Source organism: Carassius auratus, chromosome 47 (assembly GCF_003368295.1).
Source record: "Carassius auratus strain Wakin chromosome 47, ASM336829v1, whole genome shotgun sequence".
Classification (NCBI taxonomy): domain Eukaryota; kingdom Metazoa; phylum Chordata; class Actinopteri; order Cypriniformes; family Cyprinidae; genus Carassius; species Carassius auratus.
In genome coordinates, this window is record NC_039289.1 from 8,943,906 (window position 1) to 8,969,410 (window position 25,505).

Sequence of the window (25,505 nt, forward strand, 5' to 3'; positions counted from 1 at the left end):
GCAAACTGTAGCATCGCTAATCTCCTCAGCATGTATAGACATTATGATATTTTCAGAAGTTGCATGTTCCATCTTGAAAGACCATGTAAAGAATTGTTAAGTTCTTAGGTGGTAATTGATACCCAGTGGCAACCACCAAAAATTGTCTGTTCAGAATAATAAAGTTATGCCAGTTTTAGGAGTTATCAGCACACTGAACTCATAAGCCCCTTTCACACCGCACGTTGGACCTGGCATATTGCCGGAACATTGCCGGGTCGCCTTCTGTGTGAATGGACCACGTCCCGGGATTGATTCCGGCACTGAACCCAGGTCGGGGACCTAGTAACGTTGCCGGGTTAAACCAGATCTACCAGCTCTAATTCCGTGTCGAAGTGATGACGCACGTTATCGCTCAATTATTTTACCCGCTGTTTTGAAGGAAGATATATGTGAAAAAATATGTGCAAACTGTAATGAAGCAGAGATCAATTAGTTCCTCACTTTCCGCGCTGACGCCAAGATCGTTCGCTTGCTTCAGTGAAAGTATAACGTGTCTAACGTTTTTCTTTCTACTTCAGTAATATATTACATTATTTAATTTTCTGTCTCTGGAAGCTCCTGTCACCAAAATGAATTGCTTGTGCGTGTGTAAACATAATCATCAATAAAGCTCTTTCTAAACAGGTTTCTAAAATAGGTTTATACAGTGATTGTACAGTGTATAAGAGGATTAGCAAGCGATTAGCTTATAGATACATCAAGAAAAACATTTCTATGAAAACAAATTCACAATAACAGTGTAAATACACAGTATAACAAAACAAATTAACTTACTATTTAATGCATGCACACATGCAATTACCCCTTTAGATTAAATTTTTCATTTAAGTAGTCTGTCACAGCATTTGAAATAGAGGGAAAAGACTGTAGAGGGAAAAAAACAGTTTAGAGTAATTTTGTGTTGCTGCTAGCAGCTGTTCTTCTGCTAGACTTAATCATTGAATGCTGCTTACTTACTTCTCCATTTCTTGACCAAGTGACTCTCACAGTCAATTTGAAAAAATAAATAAATAAATACCTTACAGACTTGGAAAAGTCTACTGCCGTCTCAGACATATGGCTTAATATTTCAGAAAAGCCAGTTGAGTGTGTCATGATGTTTTTATCTGAGCCTGTTTTATGGACTTTCTTCAGGTGCCATGTTTGCACTGAGAAGGCAAGAATTGCGAGAATTGGAACTAGGAAATGATCTCAAATATTTTCACAGCTGCACTGTATCCAAAGGAAGGCTGCAGCGTAACTACAACAGCAGGCTCAAATTGTGCTTTCACAATGAAAGCCTTTCAACAGAAATGAAGCTCTGTACAGAAAACAGCATACATTTTTGGGTTACCACACTGAGTATTTTCTTATCATAATGCAGATAAAATGTAAAATAGTCTGTGTGAGCTGTTGGCAATTATTATGATCCTAATGTATCTTCCAATACCTTATTTAAAAAAAAAAAAAAAGTTTCCCTAACATTAATCCTGTCTGATTTTGTGTATTGGCTCAAACATGGATTTTTTTCCCTTCTGATCTCAGGACCTTTGAGCTAATAGACTGTGTTTGGGAAATGTGACTAACATATGCCTTTATGCAGGGTCAAGAATCACTCTCGATGTCATGTCAGTGGCCAATGAATTGGGATCTCGAGAGACCAATCTACTTTGTGTGTTAACTAAACAAGCCAATGCACATTGGCATGTGATTATTGCATCCAGCTGCCCCGGATCACAGTGTGAGCATAAAAAGGCAGCAGGTGCAACACATACCAGGTTATGGTTGATGCTCTCTAACCGAGTCATTTTTAATTTGTGACGTCTCCATTCCCTCCTTCAGGGAAGCAGTAGAAGTATTTACCAGCAAACTGAATGTGTCTACATTAGGTCACCCAAATTGTGAAGATGCATTATTGTTGATGGGCAGCAGGGGGCTCTCTAGATGGGTCATTCTTCAATTAGGATGATTATGTATATTATGTAAAAATGTACTGTACCCAATGCTGTCATAATTTCAATTGTTACATTATGAGAGGAGCTTTATGTTATCATGAAACCTGTTTTTACTGAAGAATGCTTGAAATCCACTTGTAAAAGTAGAACAAGGACATGATTATATCATATTCATGGTAATGTGATAACCGAAACAGATGAAACAGTTAATTTTGAAGTTCAAGACCTCAATCAGTCAAAAGTGTAGAAATGAAGAATCACCTATAAAAAGACAGAAAGGAAATGAACGAGTGAGACTGGAATGAAAACAAAGACAGCTCTCCTAGCTTGTCCTCAAAAAGGCTCAAAACCAGCCTTTGTCTGAGCACCTGCATAGATGATCAACAAAATGTAGTGTTTCCTCAGGAATGGTTCCTTCATTTAACCATTTTGACAAGTAATACTATTTTAGCTATATATAGGTATGTATAAGTACCATTGCAGGAGAACATAGTTGTTCAGACCAAACAGGGAAAAGTCAGAAACATGAAGTAAGATTGCATAATTGGTAGACGCTTTGACAGTCAAATGAGATGCCCGAGAAAAAAAAAAAAAGAGGAAGAAGAAAATGAAAAAGGATGTTTTTTTTTTTTCACCACTAAAAATCAACATTCCATGCAGGAAAGGTTTTGAATACAAATTTCAAAAGTACATAGTTACCATATCCTGATTTCCAACTGTTTTCTATATATCATTTTCTGTTAAACCTTTCTCATTTACTCAAATAATTTGTTCAAAACACTAGTTCATCCAGGAACAAAACACAGCTTGCCTGGAGATAAGTAATTGGAAAACATTATTGTTACTGATGGAGCAAATATAGACAAATTAACAGTCGTGTCTAAAATGTATCATCAACATTCCGTGTGGAATAGATGTTATATACAAATTGCAGAAATACATAACTATCATATCTTGAATTTTCTGACGTTTTTTTTATTTTTTTTTATGTAGAATTTTTCTGTTAAACTTTTCTCATATTTGTTGCATTGCCAATGCTTTTTCTAAAAATGAATTTCGGGAACGTGAATGCCCCTTATGTCAGTATAAAATAGTCCCACCACATAAGAATGAGTCATTACTTGTTCATTGAGTATTAATGGAAGCACTTTGTGCCATTTACACCATTGTGGATCCAAACAATACGATTAAATGTGGTGGTTTGGCTGTCTATGGCCGTGTGTGGCAAATTAAAATAATATCCTGCCATACAAGGCAACATTCCAAAACATAACAGCATAAGCCACTTAAATGGAATGTTGTTGCTTATAAATCTGGCACTTTGTTTTGCCAAAAAGAAAAATTTTGCCACACTTTGGAAAACACATGGTTTAGTGTTTGACAATGTTCCCTTTGTCTCAGGAATGGGGGGGGGGGGATGGGGGGGTATACAACCAGAATGAACAGCAGTCTAACTCTTGCAATGATAAATAAATAAGACTAATTTCAGTCAAATATTTTTGAGTTGTTTTTGAACAACAGTCAAGATTTCATGACGCACAAATTGTCCCTGACCTCTTAAAAAAGTGTGTTTTATTTTTTGTTGTGTGGCAGAAATAGTCCAGACGCCTTCACAGCTGCCCATTGACACTGTCCAACAGCACAAGAACAGAGGAGTAGCTGGAGGTTTACATTCACCTGCTAGCGTGAGCCAGCGGATTCAACTGACAATCTCATATATTAAAGTCATTTCATTGCACAGCACGAAACAGAACAGCAGTTAAAATTGTATGGCTGGTTAGCTGGTCATTTTGTTTCCCATCAGGGATATGGACGCACATACAGTATAGGAAGTTTATATTAATATGATCAAATATATGTGGGGATTTTGTCCTGACGCTTAGGTGGCGACAAAGAACTATCCTTATGAGTCACCAATCATACAAACTAATAGTTTAAAATACTGGTTGTTAAAAGACTGATTTCAAAATGTCATCACTCTGTTTCTGTCATGTCTTTATTTGGCAGAAATAGTATGGTACTGTTATTTCGAAATAAACCATGCAAACATTAATATTGCCCCATTTTTGTCACTGAACAACGATCAATTACTGTATTTGGATTATTGTAGGTTAGGGTAGATTGTAGACATTAATTAAACACAAACTAATAGATTTTATTTATTGTTATTAACTGAATCCCTTTTAGCTATCCCAGGAGGCCACTGGAGAGGATTTATGAATGACAGTGAGGTCACATGATACTCTAACAACATGGCGGATGTAATATGTCTGTGTTTCATTCATACTACCCATCTTCATACTTGGGGAAGGTTACTTCTAATATGTATTTCACTACAGATTGCAAAATAAAAAAATGTCATTTAATCAGTAATGTATTTCATTAGATTACACAAGTTTTGTAACTTACATCGGAATACTGAATTCTGGAGAACAGAACTGGAGCTTAGGATGCTTTTTGCAGAGTGTTAGAGACATAAAATCACCAGTTGATGTTTACATTAATAATTAAATGTCAATACTAGTCATTGTTGGTCAAATTGTTTTAGTTTATTTACCGTGTTGTTTATCGAGGTTGTTAAATGGCTGGAGTAATATAATGTAGGCTGATATGGGTCATCATATCATCATAACGGAACCTAATAGCATCAACATCCTAGGTGGAGGCTTGCATGATCGCTTTTCTCTCTCTCTTCCTTTCTTTTTCCTCTGCCCACCTCCTTTGAGGAGTTGCCTCGTCCCTCCTGCCTGGCCATAAAAGTGGAAACCATGCTGCCTGAAGCCTTTAACAGCATTTCTCCTTCTGTCTTCTGGATCTTCTTTCCTCACTTCTCACTCAGAGAGGGATAAACCGAAGACAGAGACAGAGAGAGGCCAGGAGAGAGAGAGGTGAGTGCTGTACATATGTAGTGTGTGCTGCAGGGGGAAAATAAATAAAATGAGGAGTGACTTGAAATACTGCTCTAAGTCTTGATATTGATCTGAATGGGAGTGCGCATGGGAAGGGAAATAATATTAGTTCATGATCATGTTTCTTGATCATTCAACTTTTTTTTTCTTTCTTTCCATTATTATTATTATTTTTTTTTATTATGAATTTGCCTATATCGTGCAGTAGGTGCACAATGTATCAGGGTTTCCATTGTTTGAAAAATGAAAGAATAGGCTTGGAAATTTTTATTGTGAATCATGGAGTATGAAATATTTTGATGTTCCTCAAATGCTTTGGAGATAATTTGATTTAAATATTAGGTTGTAGTATGTATGTATCTAAGTATGTATGTATGTATGTATGTATGTGTGTGCATATATATATATATATATATATATATATATCCATTCATTCATTAAATATTCAGCCCCAGTTTCTTAAGAATTTAATTACTGCTTCTTTTAATATTTGAACAATATTTGGTCAAGTGGCTTTCATTACATTACAAAACAAAGATGATTATTTCCATTATTATGATTATTATTAAATACAGTAACTTCTAGGCAGCGTTGCATTGTTTAATGATTCTATTTTATATTTAGCTTTTACAGTATATATTGCAGATTTAGTTTCTTAATGATCTTAATTATTCTTTTAGTAATTGAACAAGTGGTTGTACAGTAGATATTCATTTAATAAATATAAAATTTTTAGTAAATTACATTATTTTTTAAATAACTAACAATTGTGAAAAAGTTAGATTATTTAATAAATATGACAATTTATGAAGATTTGTATATATATATATATATATATATATATATATATATATATATATATATATATATATATATATATCATGCCCAAAGATATTGGCATCCTTGGTAAATATGATCAAAAAAAGGCTGTGAAAATTAATCTTCATTGTTAATCCTTTTGATATTTTATTTAAATAATTCACATAAATGTATCCTTTCATTGGATAAGAATTTAAAACGGAGGGGAAATATCATTATGAAATAAATGTTTTTCTCAAATACTCGTTGGACACAATTATTGGCACCTCTAATGATATTTTCCCCCATTTTAAATTCTTATTACCCAATGAAAGGATACATCTTTGTGATTTTTTTTAAATAATAGATCAAAAGGATTAACAATGCAGATTCATTTTCACAGCCTTATTTGATCATATTTACCAAGGGTGCCAATATTTTTGGGCATGACTGTATATATATAAAATGGAACAAAAAAGTCATCTGCATGTGACAATGTGTTAAATATGTCAGATTGGTTGTGTAATGGTCCTGTAAAGAGATATATATATATAATATAGACAGCATCCCTGCTGTCTCTCTTTCTCTTTGGATCTTTCCTGGGCAGCTTGATTCATTAAACAGTCGCAGATGCAGCCTAACCTGTGAATGTCCCTCCTTCAGTTCCCTCCCGCTTTTAACAGATTGATGTTTTAGAATTTTGTTTTTGATCTGAATGAAAGCCATGCACAAATAGGGAAACAAAGGAAATCCAAGGAGGGTGAGTCTTGCTTGCGATTTTGTAGGATTTGAGATGGATTGGCTTGCTTTGTTTAGGTAAAAAGTAAAAAAAAAAAAAAAAAAAATTAATAGAACGTATTGTAGTTTGGATCATGAATGCAGCTATTGTCCTGACCTCTTTCTGAATGAAAATCTTCTCTTGGTAGATTATAGAATTACAGGTCTTCCCTGGCAACAGTTTCTCATGTCAAATCAGCATCATACTGAAACAAGAACACCAAAATGAGGCAGAGCAACGGTCCTCTGTTTAAGGAGAGGTTTGGCTCGCCGCTTACATTCGGTTTCTAAGACGCCAGATATCAGAAATCTGACAGGACTCAGGGCTAATCAAAACTGTGGAATAGCCCAGAGTTCTATCACAATGTTTTATTTTTTATTCTTCTCAAAACTGCATGGTAAAAGCTAGAAATGGCAACTTTTAAAGTCAGATCTGTGAGATAAACTTGCCTCATTTAAATATGCAAATTAGCCTCGCCTCCACTCAGTCAAATATCAGCCAGCCATGAGTCAGCACCTCCTGATCCACTAACTAACCTGTAGAAAACGCTATGAAGTGGCAAGTGGATATATTGGTTTAATGAAGCCATAAGTGTTTGAAACAAATATGCTGGTATGCTCGACGTAAGCAAGGTGACTGCTGGCTAACTTCGTGAGGTGACATTATCTGTTTGCGCTGGTTCTTACATGGATAATGACTGATAAAACAGTATTTACTAGCGGACAATTACAGTGGACGCTGTAACATTCTTTCAAAGTGCCTTGAAGACTCAAATGCAACCAAGTTTGTGATTTCAAATCATGCCCACAATCATACGCATGTGATGTGCTGTTGTCAATGCAAGAGAGGTGCATCTGACTCCGTGCTACTTTTACACTGCCGCCGTGGGTTATTATTCAAGTTAGCGGTTCTAAATACTAATAAATAAGCGCTAACAGTATGGCATTATGAAAATATGGGGAAATAGTAATAGTTAGTGGAACATCTACATCTGCATTTATAAACAAACATAAAGTTGATAATGTGATTAATCTTTACAAAAGTCTTATTGCATCAAGTTGCCTTATTATAACAGTGAGGAGACAGAAAGGATTTCTGCTGCCTCATCATGCCTTAAACTGCCAAAAATCTTTTATTACCCATGGATTAAAACGTATGGTTACATAAAAAACTTTCCCTTCTAACCGAGAGAGAAAAGCGAGTGTGTGAGTTATGAGCGAGAGAATGTGTTTTACAGCAGTGTATTTCAGCTACATCACACCAGTAAGAACGCCACTGTACTGAATATAAATTTAATATAGCTACTTCTTTATAAAACGGCAACATGTTTTCTTATTGGTGTAGGGGTGTGGTTAGGTTTTGGGTTTGAATGTACTGGGTTCAGAACGCAGACGAAAATTTATGTTTACCTTTTGGACACAAACTTTGGACAATATAAGCTACAGTTAAAATTTGAAATTTGAAATGGCAAAATTATGCTTTATTGAAAAACAACGATTATTATATTTCTGGCAGAAATCATAGGAAAGCCCTAAATAATGTAGAGCTGAGCATATGACCTTCTTTCATACCAGCATTGATTACATGGTTGACACCCAGCATGCTCTTCTTTATTTGTTTATTTTGAATCGAAGTGAAACATCTGGAAGCAGTCAGAAAAGCAGGAATGGAAATGTGATTATATTAGAATCGGGGCAGGGCGATAACAGAACTGTGGCATGAAACCAAGCAGACAAACGCTGCGGTTGTACATTTTGGCCAAAAGAGCGTTGGAAAACATTGTTTCCTGCTCTCTGCAGTGAACGCAAAGGTTTGCTGTTGTTCCATCATGCTTGTCCTTGTGGTTTTGACCCTCGCCTGTTAACATATTTCACATTTGACCTTTGCTTTCAGCATCAAAATCTGTAGGATTTTTATTTGATTTTTTTCTGGCATGCTCGAATATCCAGATGTAGGCCAGAGGGAACAACTTGAGCTTGTCTCAGCCTTGTGAATTTGATCAATATAAGCATGGATATTCAAACAAGCCAGGTTGTGAAGTTGTTGGTTTCAGAATTAAGCTTAGAGAAGCCATGTTTTTTGTCCCATGACCTCTCCTGAATTACTTAAGATTGTTTTGGCATCTCCTTGGTGATTGATGCTGGGTGGGTAATATGAATGCGAATAAAAGCTATTGATTATGGTATTGTGTATCACTTAATATTTTTCAGACATGGCCAGCAGTAATTGAGAAATGTTCCAATGGAATGAGGCCATGTTTTGATGCCCACAACATTTTTATATATAGAGCACTGGATGGACCTTCACTTTGACTTGCCAGTCTCGTCAAACACAGAGAATGAGCTGTTTTTCCAAAGTTAAGAGTTCTAGACTGAGCTAATAATTATCAGAACACAAGATCCTCTGAAAACAAATCACTGGGTGGAGTTATAAAGTGTTAAGTTAAAATGGTTAAAATTTTGCACTATATAATACATTAATGAATTGCATTTTTTTCTTCATAAATTACATTTCTGGTTGCTTGCATAATCCATTTTCCATTAAAAAAAAATACAATGAAAATAAAAACAAATATTTGTCTTCATTCATTTTTATTGATTAATCCAGAAAATGCTTTATAATTTTGCATAATATATTGATAATTGTTATTGATAGTTGTTAATTTGATGGAAACTCCTTGTCATCAGTATTAAAGTGTTCAAAATTATTCAAAGATAAATGTAAAAATTCTAATTAATACAATAAAAAAGGTCACAGATTTATTATTGTTTTTTGCTGTAAATCGTCAGTCATGATATTGTATTTTTTTATCATCATTCTTCTCATTATTATTATTTTAATGCATACATTACTGCCTTAAAAATGTGTATGCTCTCCCTTAAAAAACAGATTACAGAATTAGGTTTGAACAGATGATACTGGAGTAGGTTTAGAGATGTAAAAGCGAAGTGAAGTGAGAAGTGAAGTGAAGTAAAAGAGGTGGAAAGTATGTTTGGAGTCACAGTTAACCTGGCTGGCAGCATCCCAAGAAAGATGGTTTATGTGTTACTTTGTCTTTTTGTTCTATTCATGTGGATCAGTCAAGATCTCAATTTACAGTAGCTCACAAAAGGAAATCAAAGCTCTGGCATCCCACCGAAACACTGATCCCAATACATCTGTATGTATTAGAATCAAAACCCAGCTCCCTATAAAGCATTCCAGCTTTTATAGGGTACATAACATACACAGTTTCACCTACTCTCATGTTAATCTTGAGTACATATAGAGTAGTACTGCATCCTTCATATCTCCAAAGAGTCTTTAGTTTTATCATATTTATAAAATAAAAATACAACTTTACGATTCTCTCCAGAGAAAGCCGAGCTCCTGGAGACGTGCACTTGCTACACTCCGTTGCTGCCCCGGAAAAACAAACTGCATCCACTGTTCATGTACTGTAACTATGGGTTCTTGGGGAAGCTGAACCTGGTAAACTTTCCCTCACATCCAAAAACACACTTATTTGGAGATATTCGCGAACAAATCCTGTGCAGCGCTGGCGATGATTTCCAGATGAGGTGCGTTGATGTGCGCGGTCTCGCTCTCCTCTGGTTAATGTGTGCGCTGGCGCGCTTTTCCGATAAAAATGCTCATATAAGGAGTTTCACCATCGTCTACATCATTAGATCCAAGATTAGGGGAAAAAACTTGTGCCAACCCGGAAGTAAGATTTTCGGCACAGTTTTTTTTTTCAAACTTTGGCCATGTTTAACATGAGAATCCATCTCTTTAATACTGTGAACAACTCTGAATACATGAAACACCATTGTAGCCCCCCTTTGAGATTTTTCCATTTTCCATCAATTCCATTTGTAACTTTTTGGATTGTAGCGCAGCTAGCGGTTGGGTGAAAGTTGCTGGGTTTCCCATGCATCACAGCTTCAGGAGATACCTGAGAGGACACGACTTTATAGACAACAGAAAGAATAAGAAAAATAAGTAAGCAGTATATGTTTTTGTGCAATAGTGTATTGATAATTAGACAGCATGATAATTTGTTGTCATTTTTTTTTTTTTTTTGCATTTGTGTTATTTGCAGGAAATAAAGTTTTGCAAAGTTGGCATCACGTGGTGGCAGTCTACATTTTTATGACTGATATTATCGGCTGATAATTTTAAGGTGTATGTGTGATGTGCAAAACAGTGAATAATGGGTTAAAAAACAATGCTAACAGTTTGCTTTCTCTTCTGATTTTGAGAAAGTAAACTGTTAGCATTCCCACTGATTTCAAAGGCAGTTGCTCAGGATTATTTGCAGTCAGATGGTGTATGTGTAGTTAAGACCCCTTGAGCCACACACAAACTTCCAAACACTATTCATATTTGAGCAGTTACTGACATCTAATGGTCATGTTTAAGTATAACAAATGTTTTGCTATGTTGGTGCAAAAAAAAGTCTTTTTAATGCAGAAATAATTTAAGAAACTTAAAAAAGAATATATAATATATAAATAAATAATAAATAATATATAAATAGAATATATAAGGGATAATGTACAATCAGTTGGTTTAAGATTATTTTAAGATCCTATCCATAGATGTAATGCTCATACTTCATCCACCCTGAGTTGCTACCATGTACAAGTGTTGGCACAAGCTACGATAAAGTAATTTACATTTTGAATGTGGATATTTTTTCTTACAAAAATGCATTGATTCATTACAGGAGGCTTTTGTTCACCCCCCGGAGCTGTGTGAGATACTTTTTTTTTAATGGATGGGCACTTTTTATTTAACTTCTTTTGGACTGCTGTATGCAACACCCGCTGAATAGCATCAAACAGTTTGAAAGATCAAAGACAATTTTAATGTAGCTCCTACTGGATTATAAAAGTAGCATAGATGCTATTAGTACAAAACAAATATATAAACAAGTTCACCAAACCTTTCTCTGTTCGTTGTTGTGTGCAGTATCGCATATACATTTGAGCATTAGAAAATGGTTTAACATTCATAATTCATGGTTGTTTTTGTTGCAAACAATGACTTTCTAAAACAACTTATTTATAAAAGTAGCAGAAATAACTAACATAATTTTTCCAGAATTAAGCATTGACTGTATTGACATTTTAAGCACTGTAGAAATTAACTAAATTATTAACAAGGCATAGAAGTGCTTTCACTACACTTTGGTTTCAGCCCTATATTGCCAGCTTTCCTGTCATTTTCCAAAATAATTAAACTTGTCTCCTATGCTCCATTCCACAGGACATGGCCGGGCCTCTCCTCTCTGCCCTCTTGTTTGTACTTGTGGAGCAATTCTGTCTGCTATATCATATCCATGCAGGGGCATTTTATAGTCACAAGTCATTGCCCCAACAGCATCAGCCTCTGCCACAGTTACCTCTTCTGTCACATGGCAATGAGGGGATACCCCAACAAATACCCCAATACCATTACCATGGAAAGGAAATGCAACACTTACCATATGGAAATGAGATGCCTTTGCTTCCACAGTATGCAAAAGAACGTCCACAGGCACCCATGCACATGGGTAAACCTATTGTAGGAAAAGGTTGGTAATTTAGCAAATTCCTTAATAATTATTTTGCTTGCAGCTTTTATAAAATAATACTCATTAAGAGACTACATGGAATCTTGGTACTTAAAAAAAATCACTCCACAGGATCATTTAAAATTAACTGTAAAGTACTTTGTATACTTCAGTTTTCGCATTCTGTCTTGCACACAGCAGCATCCACACAGCCTCCAAAGTATATTTAGCTGGGGATGAGCACGGATGGACAAGTTCAACACAGGCGTAGTACCACATAGACTAGTTCTATCTCAACATTCAGCTAGCACCTGTGCTGCTGTAAACAGTCCAGTCTCAAAAATTGGGCTGCAAACTGACATTGTGAGCAGACATCTGCAGTCACTTCTGGTGAACCACCATCGTGTCATGAGGATGATCAAAATATACTTTGGGCTTAAAGCTGCAATGTTGACAAAAGCTAGCATTTTTAATCTTTCGGTTAGGTTAACCTCGTGAATACACCTGCCATCAGATTTTAATGAGGTTTGGGGCGCTGCTTTTGAGTATGTGTGTGTGTGGATTATTTGTAGTTGTTTTGTTATTTATTCTAATTTTAGCTCTGTTCTATTCACTCAGTAGGTAAAATTCATAAAATTGATTCATACTGAACATATTTTTGGTCCAAGGATACATTCATTTACTTTTTATTCTTCATTTCAATTTTCAGTGTTCAATTGTGTGTGTTTTATGAACAAGTGTTGACTGTTACTGTGACCATAACTTTTACTTTTTTTGCAGGTGAAACCATTCCAAGAGGAGAGAAAGGTCCTCCTGGTGAGCCTGGTCCAAAGGGAATTCCAGGGCCTCAGGGCCCTCCAGGACTTCCTGGTCATGGTATCCCAGGACCTACAGGTAAACCTGGTCCTCAGGGTCCACCAGGACTCCCAGGAATTGGAAATCCAGGAATGCCAGGTTTACCAGGGAAACCTGGAGGTATAGGTTTACCAGGACCTAAGGGTGAGTTGGGACCAATTGGTGGTGAAGGGCCAATAGGAATGCCAGGACCTCCAGGTCTTCCAGGGCCACATGGCTTACCAGGTGTGTCAAAACCAGGTGCACAAGGACTTCCAGGACAACCTGGACCTCGTGGAGAACCTGGACAAAAAGGCTTCCCTGGGAACCATGGTCTCCCTGGGCCAAAAGGTGAGAATGGGATTGGCCTCCCAGGACTGCCAGGAGAAAAGGGACATCCTGGACCTCCAGGACCACCAGGTCAAGTAGGACTACCAGGAGTTGGCAAACCAGGACTGAATGGACTACCTGGGGCTCCTGGAGCCCAGGGTAAACCTGGTGCACCTGGAGAACCAGGACTGGCAGGAGTCCCAGGCGAGAGAGGACCACCAGGACCATCAGGACTGCCAGGCTTTGGCAAACCTGGTTTGGATGGCTTGCCAGGGAAACCAGGTATTCCAGGTGGAAGGGGCGAGTCAGGTCCCTCTGGTTTACCTGGAGTCCCAGGCTTGCCTGGTTTTGGCAAACCTGGATATCCTGGCCCTAAAGGTGAAAAAGGGCATGGGGGTTTACCTGGCCCCCAAGGCCCAAAAGGTGAAAAGGGTGATGGTGGTCTTCCTGGAATGACTGGACCACCAGGGCCAAGTGGCCTTCCAGGACCTCCAGGTCTCTTGGGACAACCTGGAGGTATTGGTTTCCCTGGTCCAAAAGGAGAGGGTGGTGCAGTAGGACCTAAGGGACAACTTGGTCCAAAAGGTGAACCAGGGCCTCCAGGACTTCCAGGCAAGCCAGGATTCCCAGGAGAATTGGGACAACCAGGACTTAGAGGCTTACCAGGTCCCATAGGACCTAAAGGTGAAAATGGACATAATGGCTTACCTGGCCTACCTGGAGCCCCTGGAAAGCCTGGCGCAAAAGGAGAGGTTGGATTCCCAGGAGAGAAAGGTCATCCAGGGCCTATGGGAATCCCAGGATTAATGGGTCAAGCAGGACCAATAGGCCCACCTGGTCTACCAGGCCCAAAAGGGGAATATGGACCACCAGGATTCCCTGGAATGCCAGGGGAGGGAATAACTGGGCTTCCAGGCCCAACAGGCCCACCTGGTATACCTGGAGCTGGTGGGCTGCCAGGTCAACCTGGAATACCTGGTCCTCCTGGCCCACCTGGTCTACCAGGACCTCCTGCTGAATCTCCATTTATTGGGCAAATCCTTCCTGAGACAGATCCTGGGATAGATGGGGCAAAAGGTAGTTACAAGAAAGAAATGCCTGGAAGAGCCAGTATTGGTAGTATTGGCATAGAGATGCCTGCTTTTACAGCTCAGCTGACAACACCATTTCCACCAGTTGGGCAACCTGTTGTCTTCAACAAGATTTTATATAATGGTAACCAGAATTACAACTCTCAAACTGGCATCTTCACTTGCAAAATACCTGGAATTTACTACTTTGCTTACCATGTTCATTGCAAAGGAAACAATGTATGGGTGGCATTGTACATGAACAATGAGCCAGTTATGTATACATATGATGAATATAAAAAAAGTTACCTGGATCAGGCATCAGGGAGTGCAGTGCTGCCCTTACAAGTTGGAGACACTGTTCATATCCATTTACCATCAGACCAAGCTGCAGGACTTTATGCTGGTCCATATGTCCACTCATCATTTTCTGGATATTTGTTATATCCCATTTGAATTTGTGAAAAAACATCACTCATATAAAACTAGTGCCACATTTTTCTAGCATAAACTGTATGTGCCATCAGTACAGAGTTACTTGTTATGTTTGAATAGAAAAGTTAATTGACAATTGAGTGACATAGATTAATTGAGGTAAGGTTTATATCATATTGTAGTACAGTGGCAAATGAATATATATTAAAATAATGTTAAATGTATGTTTTACACATAAACATACTTAAATAATTTGAAACAGTCGTACATTATCCATTCATTCATATGGCTAGCACTTTGCTAGAACTCTTATCACATTATTTATTTGCATATTTTTGTATTGTTTGATAGTATATTGATTGTACATAGATGGGGTCACATTTATATCAATGTAAAATGGTGTGATTGTGATATATGTCACAATATAGAATGTTCAGATTGTCGGGTATGCACTATTTTTCTGCTGTCTTAGTTTCTCATTGTGCCATCTCAATGAACTTAACGAAAGTATTTAAGTACACAAGTGTTATGTTTTTTACATTAAATTGTTTTTTAGTGATCTCATTCATTAAAAACGTCAGTAAAATGCAAATCGGAAATGTCCTGAACCTTACATTTATGTTTTTTATTCCCAACAGTTTTGAGTAGACTACATCAGGTCATTGTTTACCAAAACAATTTCAAAGTACAATTAGAATATAAAAAGACACTCTGTTTTACTACTGAATGGCTAAATTTGCATATGTGTAAAAAAGATGGTGGGGCACAAAAAAGAAGGAATTTATTCTTTGTTATTTTTGACAATGGTGCTAAACTGTTAAATCTACAGTACATTGGAGTAAATATTTAATGTTGTGGTTGTTTTTCAATAAATCTAATTGACTGAAATTGTGTGGATTTGTAATTAGAGAGTTCCACAAAAAATAAATAATCACTGCTTTCAGTCATTATGTTGACCTAAGAAATTCTGTATATTATACACTTGGCCAGACAAGAGCTGAAGCCCTCCATATGAGGAACTGATTTCGGACAGACTTCTGAGGCAGCATACAACAAAATAAAATGAGTTTTTGTTATAACCAAACAAATATTAAAGTACTATAATACATTTACACATAAACTGATCACCAAAAAAAAATTTTAGACGCCATCTTTTTTTTTTTGCGCAACCATCACGGAATGGAACGCACAGGATTGTGGGATATCAGAGGCAGCAAAGGATACATCTATGCTGCCTTCAAAATTCGATCAGAAGAAGGTACCTCCAAAGACATGAAGCAAAGCAGAATTTGGATTCTAACATGCTTTGATGCCGGCTCCGAAGGCAGCATTTTCTCCGAAGGCAGAGTTTTAGAGTTTTCGGATGCAACAAACCAGTCAAGACAGGCAGCAACATACTATAGCCTCACTGTTAATTGGATATATTTGAATTAACATTACCATGCAATTAAACAAATTAATGTTGCCGTTTTGAAGCTGGTCCCGCCTTCTGAATCTTCGCCGTGTATACGAACACATCCATCAGGTGCTGCGAAGCAAATAGATAATTAGGCATGTAAAAAACAGCTCCTAATTTAGGTGTGAGAGTTGTCCTCATCTTCTTGGAGATACTGCAACGTATTGTAAATATACATTTATTATGTCAATCAGTGTAATTTCTGGACAGATCATTCAGTGCTTTATTACAGGGACCACAATCACGCCCCAAACACGACGGTTTGAATTTGCGCATACAGTGAATGACAAGGCGTCAGGAGCTGACAAACATCGGGTGGAATGATAAAAGCACTGATGTTCATTTACTGTAGTTGTATTCAGGAACTGTGAAACAAATTACTGAACAAATTACTGCATAATAATAGTAATAATAATAATAATAATAACAATAAAATCCTCAACAATCAAACAAGAGATTAGCTTAGATAAAGTTTGATTATTATATACATACAGTATTGGTCAAAAGTTTGGACACTTTACTATTTTTTATGTTTTTGAAAGAAATCTATTATATGATCATAAAGCTTGCATTTATTTGATCAACAATACTGAGGAGAAAAAAAAAACAGTAATATCCATCAAGTATGTGTTAAGTTGGTTATAAAGACTATATTGTTATAAAATGTTATTTGCTTACAATTTTTAATCAACTTAAAAAAATAAAAATGAAATAAATATTAAAAGTACTGTTTGTAGGATTGGTTCAACTAGGTATTGCAGTTCAAATTCAAAATATTGGAGAGGGCTTTGTTTTTTTTTTCACTCAGACTTAATGCTCACACAGCTTGCCAGATTGACGACACTAAAAAGAATGGGCGCACTTGATGAGGAATTTAAAAGAAATACGCAGTCTATGTTTTCAGCCAACTGGCACCCATGGTGCCGAAATACAATTTGGTAAACTGGCAGTGGGCGGGTTAAAAAACCAAAACAAAGACTGACATTCTGGCCCAGAACGCACATTTTCAAAGGTGAATAATTGACTCTAGCATTGTTTTTCAGATAAACAAAAGTATGTTAACTTAGCATGTTTCTTAAATATCTGCAAAAATATTATGGTATTTTTGTGCTTCAGTACAGTCAAAAACTTACATACAGCACCTTTAAGCAGCACAAACTGTTTCTAACGTTGATAATAAATCTGATGATGTGACATGAAGACTGGAGTAATTATGCTTAAAAATCTGCTTTGCACAGAAATAGATTATATTTAAAGTTTAAGTAGTAAAATATAAAACCACTATTTTAAAAGTAATAATATTTCACAATTCCACCATTTTTTTCTCTCTTTACTTTTGATCAAATAATTGTGGGCTTGATGAGCAATTGACTTAAAAGTCAAAAAGATGAGCAAAAGAATTATATAATATAATAATAAAAGAATTATGTGCTGGAGTTTCACATGCAAATGATGCCCAAGTGCAGTCTTTTCTTCAGGTGGTCTGTCTTTATGGTCGAGGGAATAGGCAGCCCACCCATAAAATACTGCCTTGGCCCTGTTTTGGGCTGTTTTGGTATATATATATATATATATATATATATATATATATATATATAATGATGTATAAATAGATCGTTTAGGAATCATATTTGTTTTTAATTATTTTTATTGGGGGCGGGAGGCCTCCAAATGCCTGAGAATGTGTATCCGTTGTATCAACCCTCTTTCGGATCTCTTTCCAAATCGTTAGTTGTTCCCACTCCGCGCCAGTGAGGGCGATATTGCATTATGTCCAGACGAACGCACGTGTAGAAGAACAGCTACTTTTGCTTACACTTCTACTGTTTGTGGATGAAGGTGCTTGCTGGTTCGTGTTGAAATAAAGTAGGTATAAAGTTTTTGTGTGCATAATTATTATATATATGAGAATTGCGCGTCATTTTTATTTGTAACACCGATTACGACTGTGAATGAACTTCTGTGGTGTCTCGTAGAAATGTTTTTGTCACTCGACCTGTAGGAAGCGTCAGCAAAAGCTGTAGAAAGTGGAATGAGTGACTAATATTTGTGATCTGAAAATGAATTGTATAAGAGTAAAAAAAGCATTCTCAAGCAAAGGTAATTAATTTGTGAACTCGAATAATTTAATCTTGCTACGGTTGGCTGAATATAACGTTAGTATCAACCAGCTGTTACAGTTCAGTACAAGGTCGTGAATAAACAACAACTAACTCACAGCGTTTAATATCTTAAAGCTTTTGAAGTAACTTAACGTTAGTCAGCTTCGCTTGCGGAAATGGAGGCTTTACGGTTTTGCTTTGAACAACATATACAAAATTGAGTGTATTTACGAATGCGTATAAGATTGGTCTGCATTACTTGCATTCATTGTGTCGTTATACGGTATCAAAGATGTATTTTTTTGTACAGCGATTTGGTCAAAAGCAACACATATAGTACAGTATAACGGTAGAAATATATGGAAATATAGGCTAATCTGTAATTAAATGGTTATTTTTTAATGTACATATGTATTTATATTGCCTCATTTATACCTCCACAACGAAGAAGTGAGGTGAATCTTACCTTACCTTTACCTCAGGGTTTCGACGGAGGTGGGTTGCCATGGCATCACGAGCAGGACCGCGCGCTACCGGAACAGACGGCAGCGACTTCCAGCACCGCGAGCGCGTGGCGTCACATTATCAGATGAGGTACATATGTGAATTAATCTTAATGCAAAAATATGGCTTTTAGCAGTATTTAAGTCTTATATTTACAGCGTCCCATGAGTAACATCTTTCCCATGTAAGGTTAAGTCTAAAAAATGAACTGTTTTAAAATTCACCATTATGTTCACATGACTGTGATAGTAACTTATGATAAATGAGGAAAATAGACTTGATTTATCATTAATCTGTTCGCCAGTATATATTAAGACATGACGGGAATGACCCATTAAAACTTCTTATTCCATGGTCTGTTGGAATTCTTGAATCTGATTGGCATGAAGTTATTTCTTCTGTTGAACACAAAAGAATACATCTTGAATAATGTGGGTAACCAAATTGCGATCGGTTTGTGAGATCGGCCAAGTGTAGTGAGTATATAGATCGAGTCATAAAACGTGATTATCGGCTGATGCTGATCGATTGGAGCATCTCTAGATCTACAGAAACTGCACTATTTTACCTCTGTGTCTGATTTGAAGCGTGAAGAATGCTAGAGCTATGGTTTAGCTTATGATTTAGAATGCATGTAAAACTGACATCTTATAGACGTCTATCAGATGTCTGTACAAATCAGATGCTTTCCAGATGAAGCAATCTTTAATAGAAATCTTGTATACATGTGCAATCTGGGAACTAGCCGTAACTGACGAAAACAACCATTTTTAACTTTGGTCAAATATTGCACTTGTATATAACTTGTCAAATGACCATGGAATAAGCAAGATTATCAACGGCTTGCTGTGCATTAAAAGGATTTTAAATGCACTTTGCTTTAGATGGTTCTTCGCCTTCACATCATGCATTTAAAATCCTTCAATGCATGGCAAACAATTGATTATCCCTTACATAAAAAAATGCAGTTCCTCTGATCCGGTTCTCAATCCCCTCAGTGTGGCTCTGAAGTCTGAGATCAAGAAGCTGAACATCGCTCATGCAGTGGTCTGGTTGCTTGTAGCAGCACAGGTGGTGGTCAGTCAGCTGAACTTGGTATCCCATAAAGTGGTGGCCTCTCCTAACCAATGGGAATACCCGTATCTTCTGAGCATCATACCTACCGTCTTCAGTTTCATGGCTTTGCCGAAAAACAACATCAGTTACCTGGTCATCTCAATGATCAGCGCCGGGCTTTTTTGTGTCGCTCCTATTCTTTATGGAGGGATGGAGATGTTCCCTGCGGCTCAGCAGCTTTATCGGCACGGCACAGCTTATGGGTTCATCTTTGGCTTCTCTGCTGTCACTGTAATGTACTTAGTTTTGATTATTTCACTTCAAATACATGGCTGGCAGATCTACTACAGCAAAAAGCTGCTGGATGCCTGGTTCACCAGCACACAAGATAAGAAGAAGAAATAAGAGACTGCTGGAGAATAATAGTTTATCAGCTGCTTATGTGTGTCTTTATTTTCTCTTCCTGAGGGCTCTTCGATCACATACATTTTTATGATTACCTGACTAAGTACTTTGAGCCTAAGAGGCGATCAAATGTGTAAAACCAGGATGTTCAATGTCAAACTTCTCGTCCTAGATCAAGACGTCACTGAAGTCCGTTTCTGCTTGGGTTTGAAATGCAGTGTTTTGTAATCTCTCTCTGTTTCCACCCCAGTTCCACATGCTGTTTAATAGATACCTCAAGTCATTGAGGAGTTCATCGGGATCTAGGTATATCTGGAAAATGTAACCTCAATGATGAGGAACCAGACAAGTGTGTGAAGAACCACAGCAAATGTCCATGTATTAAACAGTGTATGTCAGATATTCTGTTCTTTTCCACCAATCAGCTATCAATAAAATTATCAGGAAATGTTGAGTTATTTTTTTGCCAGTTTTTGAACACATCAATATAAACTTTTTTTGTTGTTGTTGTAATAATATGTAACACATCTTAACAATGAAAAATATATTTTTAAGTAATGAATGTTTTGTAATGTTGTTGAGCTGCCAAATGGCTGTTGGAATTCCACAGTTCTTTATAGATGGTAACCTTGTATTTGCTCTGTGTTAGTTCTCTAGTTTAGCTTTATATAAAGATGAAAAACACAAGTCCATAAGTATGAATATTACAGTTTTTTTTTCTTCAAAGCTTGTAATGATGCCCATCCTTTTTTTTCGTCCTCTGAATGAAACAACCCAAGGGTATTGTTATATGGAAATGCTCAGCAGATAATTAACTAAGGGTGGATTTACACCAGCAAAGTCCACATAGCATGAGTGTCAGTGGGTGGATGATGTTATTAACAAATTACACTTTCTATAATAAATAAACTAACACCAGTTTGCTAGTGCAGCTGGAGTCGGCGGCGTTTTCTTTCGTAGGACCTTCCCAGTAGAGTATCTTTCCATTCATCCCAAAATTTTCCTGTCAAGTCTCTTTCAAATGCCAGTTACACTAAATGGGCCTTTTGCTGATGTAGCATGCTCCTTCAATTGTCATTGAACACATTAAACGAGTTTTATAGCTTCTATAGAAGCTCCAAATGTTAGCGCACATTTCATTGCAGCGAGAACATTAGGCATAGGTTCAACCATGTTATGATGCTCATGGAGTATTTAAGTGTCAATTTCTCGCAACTAGAAATCAATATAGCTAGTACTTTATGCAGGAATTGTAGGCCTTGAGCCTGGCGAATGCTTTCCTCCAGCAGATGTTCTTGAAGGCCTTTGTTGATGGTTCACTTTTGGGAGGTCTTGGCATTACAGTGTCATCGGCCTTCTCCCACAACTCCAAGAAGTCAGATTCACTGTGCAATTTCGTAAAGCATTCTGAAGCATGTAACTAATTTGACTGCACTTAGAAGCTACATGTCCTCTGACTGCATCAGTTTGTTTGGAGCATCCAGCAGCTGTAGAATCTTATACAGTACACCATGTGGGCAATGAACCTGAAGCTCGTCTCTGATACTTCTCTAATCAAGCCAGCTGCTTGCATGCGCACCTCCATCTCGTACCTGGGGTTTCCATTGATCTCGGCTAACAACTCTGTAATGTCTTGAAAACAATTCAGAATTGTTTTGACCGTTTGAAGATGTCCTGTTCAAGTAATCTCTAAAGCTGCTGCCCTCCGTACGAGACGGCAACATTTGTTTCAATCGAACCGGGTGTGAAGAGTTGTTTAAAATGACAATTTGCCTAAAAATGAAAATCCTGTCATTTTCAATGTTAATCCTTGTTGTTGTGGCAGCTGGGTGTATCAGTGTTTACAACTCCATCCACAACCCACATGAAAAAAAAAAAACTAGTAATTTATAGTACATACAGTACTAGTGTTTTTAAACCATGCTTTAGTAAAGTACTTGAATTAATTTGTTGTGGTAAATTTATAGTTTCTGCGGTAACATAACAATTATAGTAATATAAACAAATTACCCAAAAATGGACTAAGTTTTCTACAACTATAGGGTATATATTACTTTACAATGTAGTTTACTGTAGTAAAAACAAAATAATACTGCAGTATTTATTACAGTTTATCAGTTCACTATAGTTAATACTACAGTACGCTGTAGCATTCATTAACAAAGTGTTGTAAATACTATAATATATACAGCATAATACACTTAATTATAGTATGGTTCAAAAACACTGTAGTATTTACTGTGGTAAGCTACAACAATTAATAAAAAAAAAAGGAGAAATTGTCTTGTCATTAGTAAACTTAAGTAGTTCAGAGTGACAGGATCCTGTGGAAAACCCACTGACCTCCAGGCAGGAAAATTCACGTCTCGCTGTCTGAATGTTCATTTCTTGTCATCAACAGGTGTCCAGCATGTGCACGGCTGGATATAGTCTATTATATTTATATAGTATAAAGGCAGAAGCAATTATTTATCATAAAGGTTTTTTGCCTTAGGGGGTTTGTGCTTTTGGCCATTAATTTGCATTATCAGTGTTGAGATGTGCTGTTAATTTGCCTGTCGTTTAATGGTGTATATGAAATGACAGCAGTTTGCATCTGAAACAAATCTCACTTTGAATAACAAAATGAAGACTCGTAGTTCCTTTAAACGTGTGACACATGCCAATCTTTTACATAATGCAGTACAGGTGCATCTCAATAAATTAGAATGTCATGGAAAACTTCACAAGGAATGCACTGAGGCTGGGGTCAAGGCATCAAGAGCCACACACAGACGTGTCAAGGAATTTGCTGAACCACAGGCAACGTCAGAGGCGTCTTACCTGGGCTAAGAAGAAGACAAACTGGTCTGTTGCCCAGTGGTCCAAAGTCCTCTTTTAAGATGAGAGCAAGTTTAGTATTTAATTTGGAAACCAAGGTCCTAGAGTCTGGAGGAAGGGAGGAGAAGCTCACAGCCCAAGTTGCTTGAAGTCCAGTGTTAAGTTTCCACAGTCTGTGATGATTTGGGGTGCAATGTCATCTGCTGGTGTTGGTCCATTGTGTTTTTTGAAAACCAAAGTCACTTCACCCGTTTACCAAGAAATCTTGGAGCACTTCATGCTTCCTTCTGCTGACCAGCTTTTTGAAGATGGTGATTTAATCTTCCAGGAGGATTTGGCACCTGCCCACACTGCCAAAAGCACCAAAAGTTGGTTAAATTACCATGGTGTTGGTGTGCTTGACTGGACAGCAAACTCACCAGACCTGAACCCCAGAGAGAATCTATGGGCTATTAACAAGAGGAAAATGTGAAACAAGAGACCAAACAACGCTGGTGAGCTGAAGGCCACTGTCAAAGAACCTGGGCTTCCAGACCACCTCAGCAGTGCCACAAACTGACCACCTCCATGCCACGCCGAATTGAGGCAGTGATTAAAGCAAAAGGAGCCCCTACCAAGTATTGAGTACATGTACAGTAAATGAACATACTTTCCATAAGGCCAACAATTCACTAAAAATGCTTTTTTAATTAGTTTATTTAATTGGTCTTATGAAGTATTCTAATTGGTTGAGATTGGTGTTTTTTTTTTTTTTTTTTTTTTTTGTAAAATTTGAGCTAAAATCACTATTAAAAGAACCAAAGGCTTAAACTACACAACTTAAATTTCAAAATTTGAGTTGAATTACTGAAATAAATTAAGTTTTCCACGACATTCTAATTTGAGATGCACCTGTAGTTACTTGGACGTGAAATCAGTTTGTTTGGCAACGGCACATTAGTAGAGTGCACACACGCAAAGTTGTATTATGATATTAATCTGCTTTGAATCTCTCCAGAATTTTCAACAGAGATTTGACCTTATGTAAAGAGATATTAGATTAGGTTGTGTATACAAATGTCAAATTATTTACATGGTATCATTACCTATCCACACATTTGACAGGCTGAGAAGCTTAAAATACTAAGGAAGCAGCAGAATTGTCTTTATTATTTTTATTATCATTAAAGGGATAGAACACCCCAAAATGAAAATAATTCATTCTCATGCCATCCCCAGATGTACAGACTGACTTTCTTAGGATGAGAGTGCTTTTCTTCTAAACACATAAAGTCAGTTATATCTGGGGTGGCGAGTCATTTTAATTTTGAGATAGACTATCAATTTCAAATAGCCTATATTTTCATAATTATGACTACACTTTTTTTCAGACAATAGTTATTAAAGCTAGATATGTGTACTTATCAGGTCTGCCAAGTAGGAAAATGATACGATCTGCCTGACCCAACATGTTTATTTTCATTTTTGGTTTTTGCAAAACATTTCACATTACCGTGTCCATAGCTTTTTTTTTTTTTTTTTTTTTTTTTAAATGCAAATATATAATGTCAAACTCAACATATGAGATCCTCCTACATAAGTCATAAACAGATGTTTTTAAGAACCAGATCTGGATGATCAATGGGATGATGATGGATCGCTCCATGCTGCTGCTCTTATTTCTTTCAGGTAAAAGATTATTGTAACATTACAGATTAACTTTCATAATTGTATTTTTTATTAAAAAATCTTTTATTATTATTATTAGATGTTAGATGTAGATGTAAAATATATATGTATCTCTCTCTGTGTGTGTGTGATGTTTATGTCAATTGTGATATGATTGTTATATTAGATTTTGATACAATTAAAAAAGTTAAATTGTTAGTTTACCCAGTTGTTGTGACAAAAATACCTTATGTATTATTATTATGATTTCTATTTATAGTCATATATACGTCACTAAGCTTTATACAGCATATAAACATAAAATCACTACTATAAAAAATAGTTTTTTTTTTTTTTTTTTTGCAATTTATTTTTTTGGCTGCCAGATACTTCAGATTCTCCAGTTTTCCATTTTTGTTCCCCAAAGAACTTTCCAGTGAAAACTCTTAAAATAACCAAATATGATAGTGTGATGTTTTTTTAAATAATAATTTTATAATCTACACTTTGAAAAATATAAGTTCTTTATTGGCAGCTTTCCATGGAATCTTTCCACTGCACGAATTGTTCTTTAAACTGGAAAATATTCTTTGGATTATTAAAATGTTCCTCATTATATGAAAAAATAAAAAAAATGTAAAGTTATTTTAAAGGGGTTATATGAATCTGTTAATAAAGAACATTATTTTGTGTATTTGATGTAATGAAATGTGTTTAATGCGGTTTAAGGTAAAAAATAAAAAAAACATATTTTCCACATCCTGTACATTAATTGTAAAACATAAAACATTATTGTTTCTCCTCTATGCCCCGCCTTCAGAAATCGCATCAGTTTATTATAATTTTTTT

General features: G+C 36.5%; 2 protein-coding genes and 1 long non-coding RNA gene across 4 annotated transcripts; 2 read left to right on the forward strand and 1 right to left on the reverse strand.

The window, feature by feature from the left end:
• The first annotated feature begins 4,688 nt into the window (after window positions 1–4,688).
• On the forward strand, window positions 4,689–15,554 carry LOC113065025 (collagen alpha-1(VIII) chain-like). Its single transcript, XM_026236133.1, has 3 exons — window positions 4,689–4,864; window positions 11,710–12,018; window positions 12,778–15,554. Exons 2-3 carry the CDS (start codon window positions 11,715–11,717, stop codon window positions 14,685–14,687), a joined length of 2,214 nt encoding a protein of 737 aa, XP_026091918.1. The 5' UTR covers window positions 4,689–4,864; window positions 11,710–11,714; the 3' UTR covers window positions 14,688–15,554.
• Window positions 9,874–14,626, reverse strand: LOC113065026 (uncharacterized). The gene is made up of 3 exons (XR_003278919.1): window positions 14,541–14,626; window positions 11,929–12,003; window positions 9,874–10,409 (listed from the first exon to the last, which is right to left on the reverse strand). It is a non-coding gene; the product is annotated as an uncharacterized LOC113065026 (long non-coding RNA).
• Window positions 15,555–17,886: 2,332 nt separating the features above from the next.
• LOC113065027 (protein jagunal homolog 1-B-like) lies at window positions 17,887–20,647 on the forward strand. Of its 2 annotated transcripts, none has more exons than XM_026236134.1 (3): window positions 17,887–17,988; window positions 18,707–18,818; window positions 19,727–20,647. In XM_026236134.1, the coding sequence occupies exons 2-3, from the start codon at window positions 18,730–18,732 to the stop codon at window positions 20,187–20,189; spliced, it is 552 nt and encodes a 183-aa protein (XP_026091919.1). In that variant the 5' UTR covers window positions 17,887–17,988; window positions 18,707–18,729; the 3' UTR covers window positions 20,190–20,647. The 2 variants fall into 2 exon arrangements, with proteins under 2 accessions (XP_026091919.1, XP_026091920.1); XM_026236135.1 differs by having other exon boundaries at window positions 17,908–17,988; window positions 18,673–18,818.
• The last annotated feature ends 4,858 nt before the right edge of the window (window positions 20,648–25,505 follow it).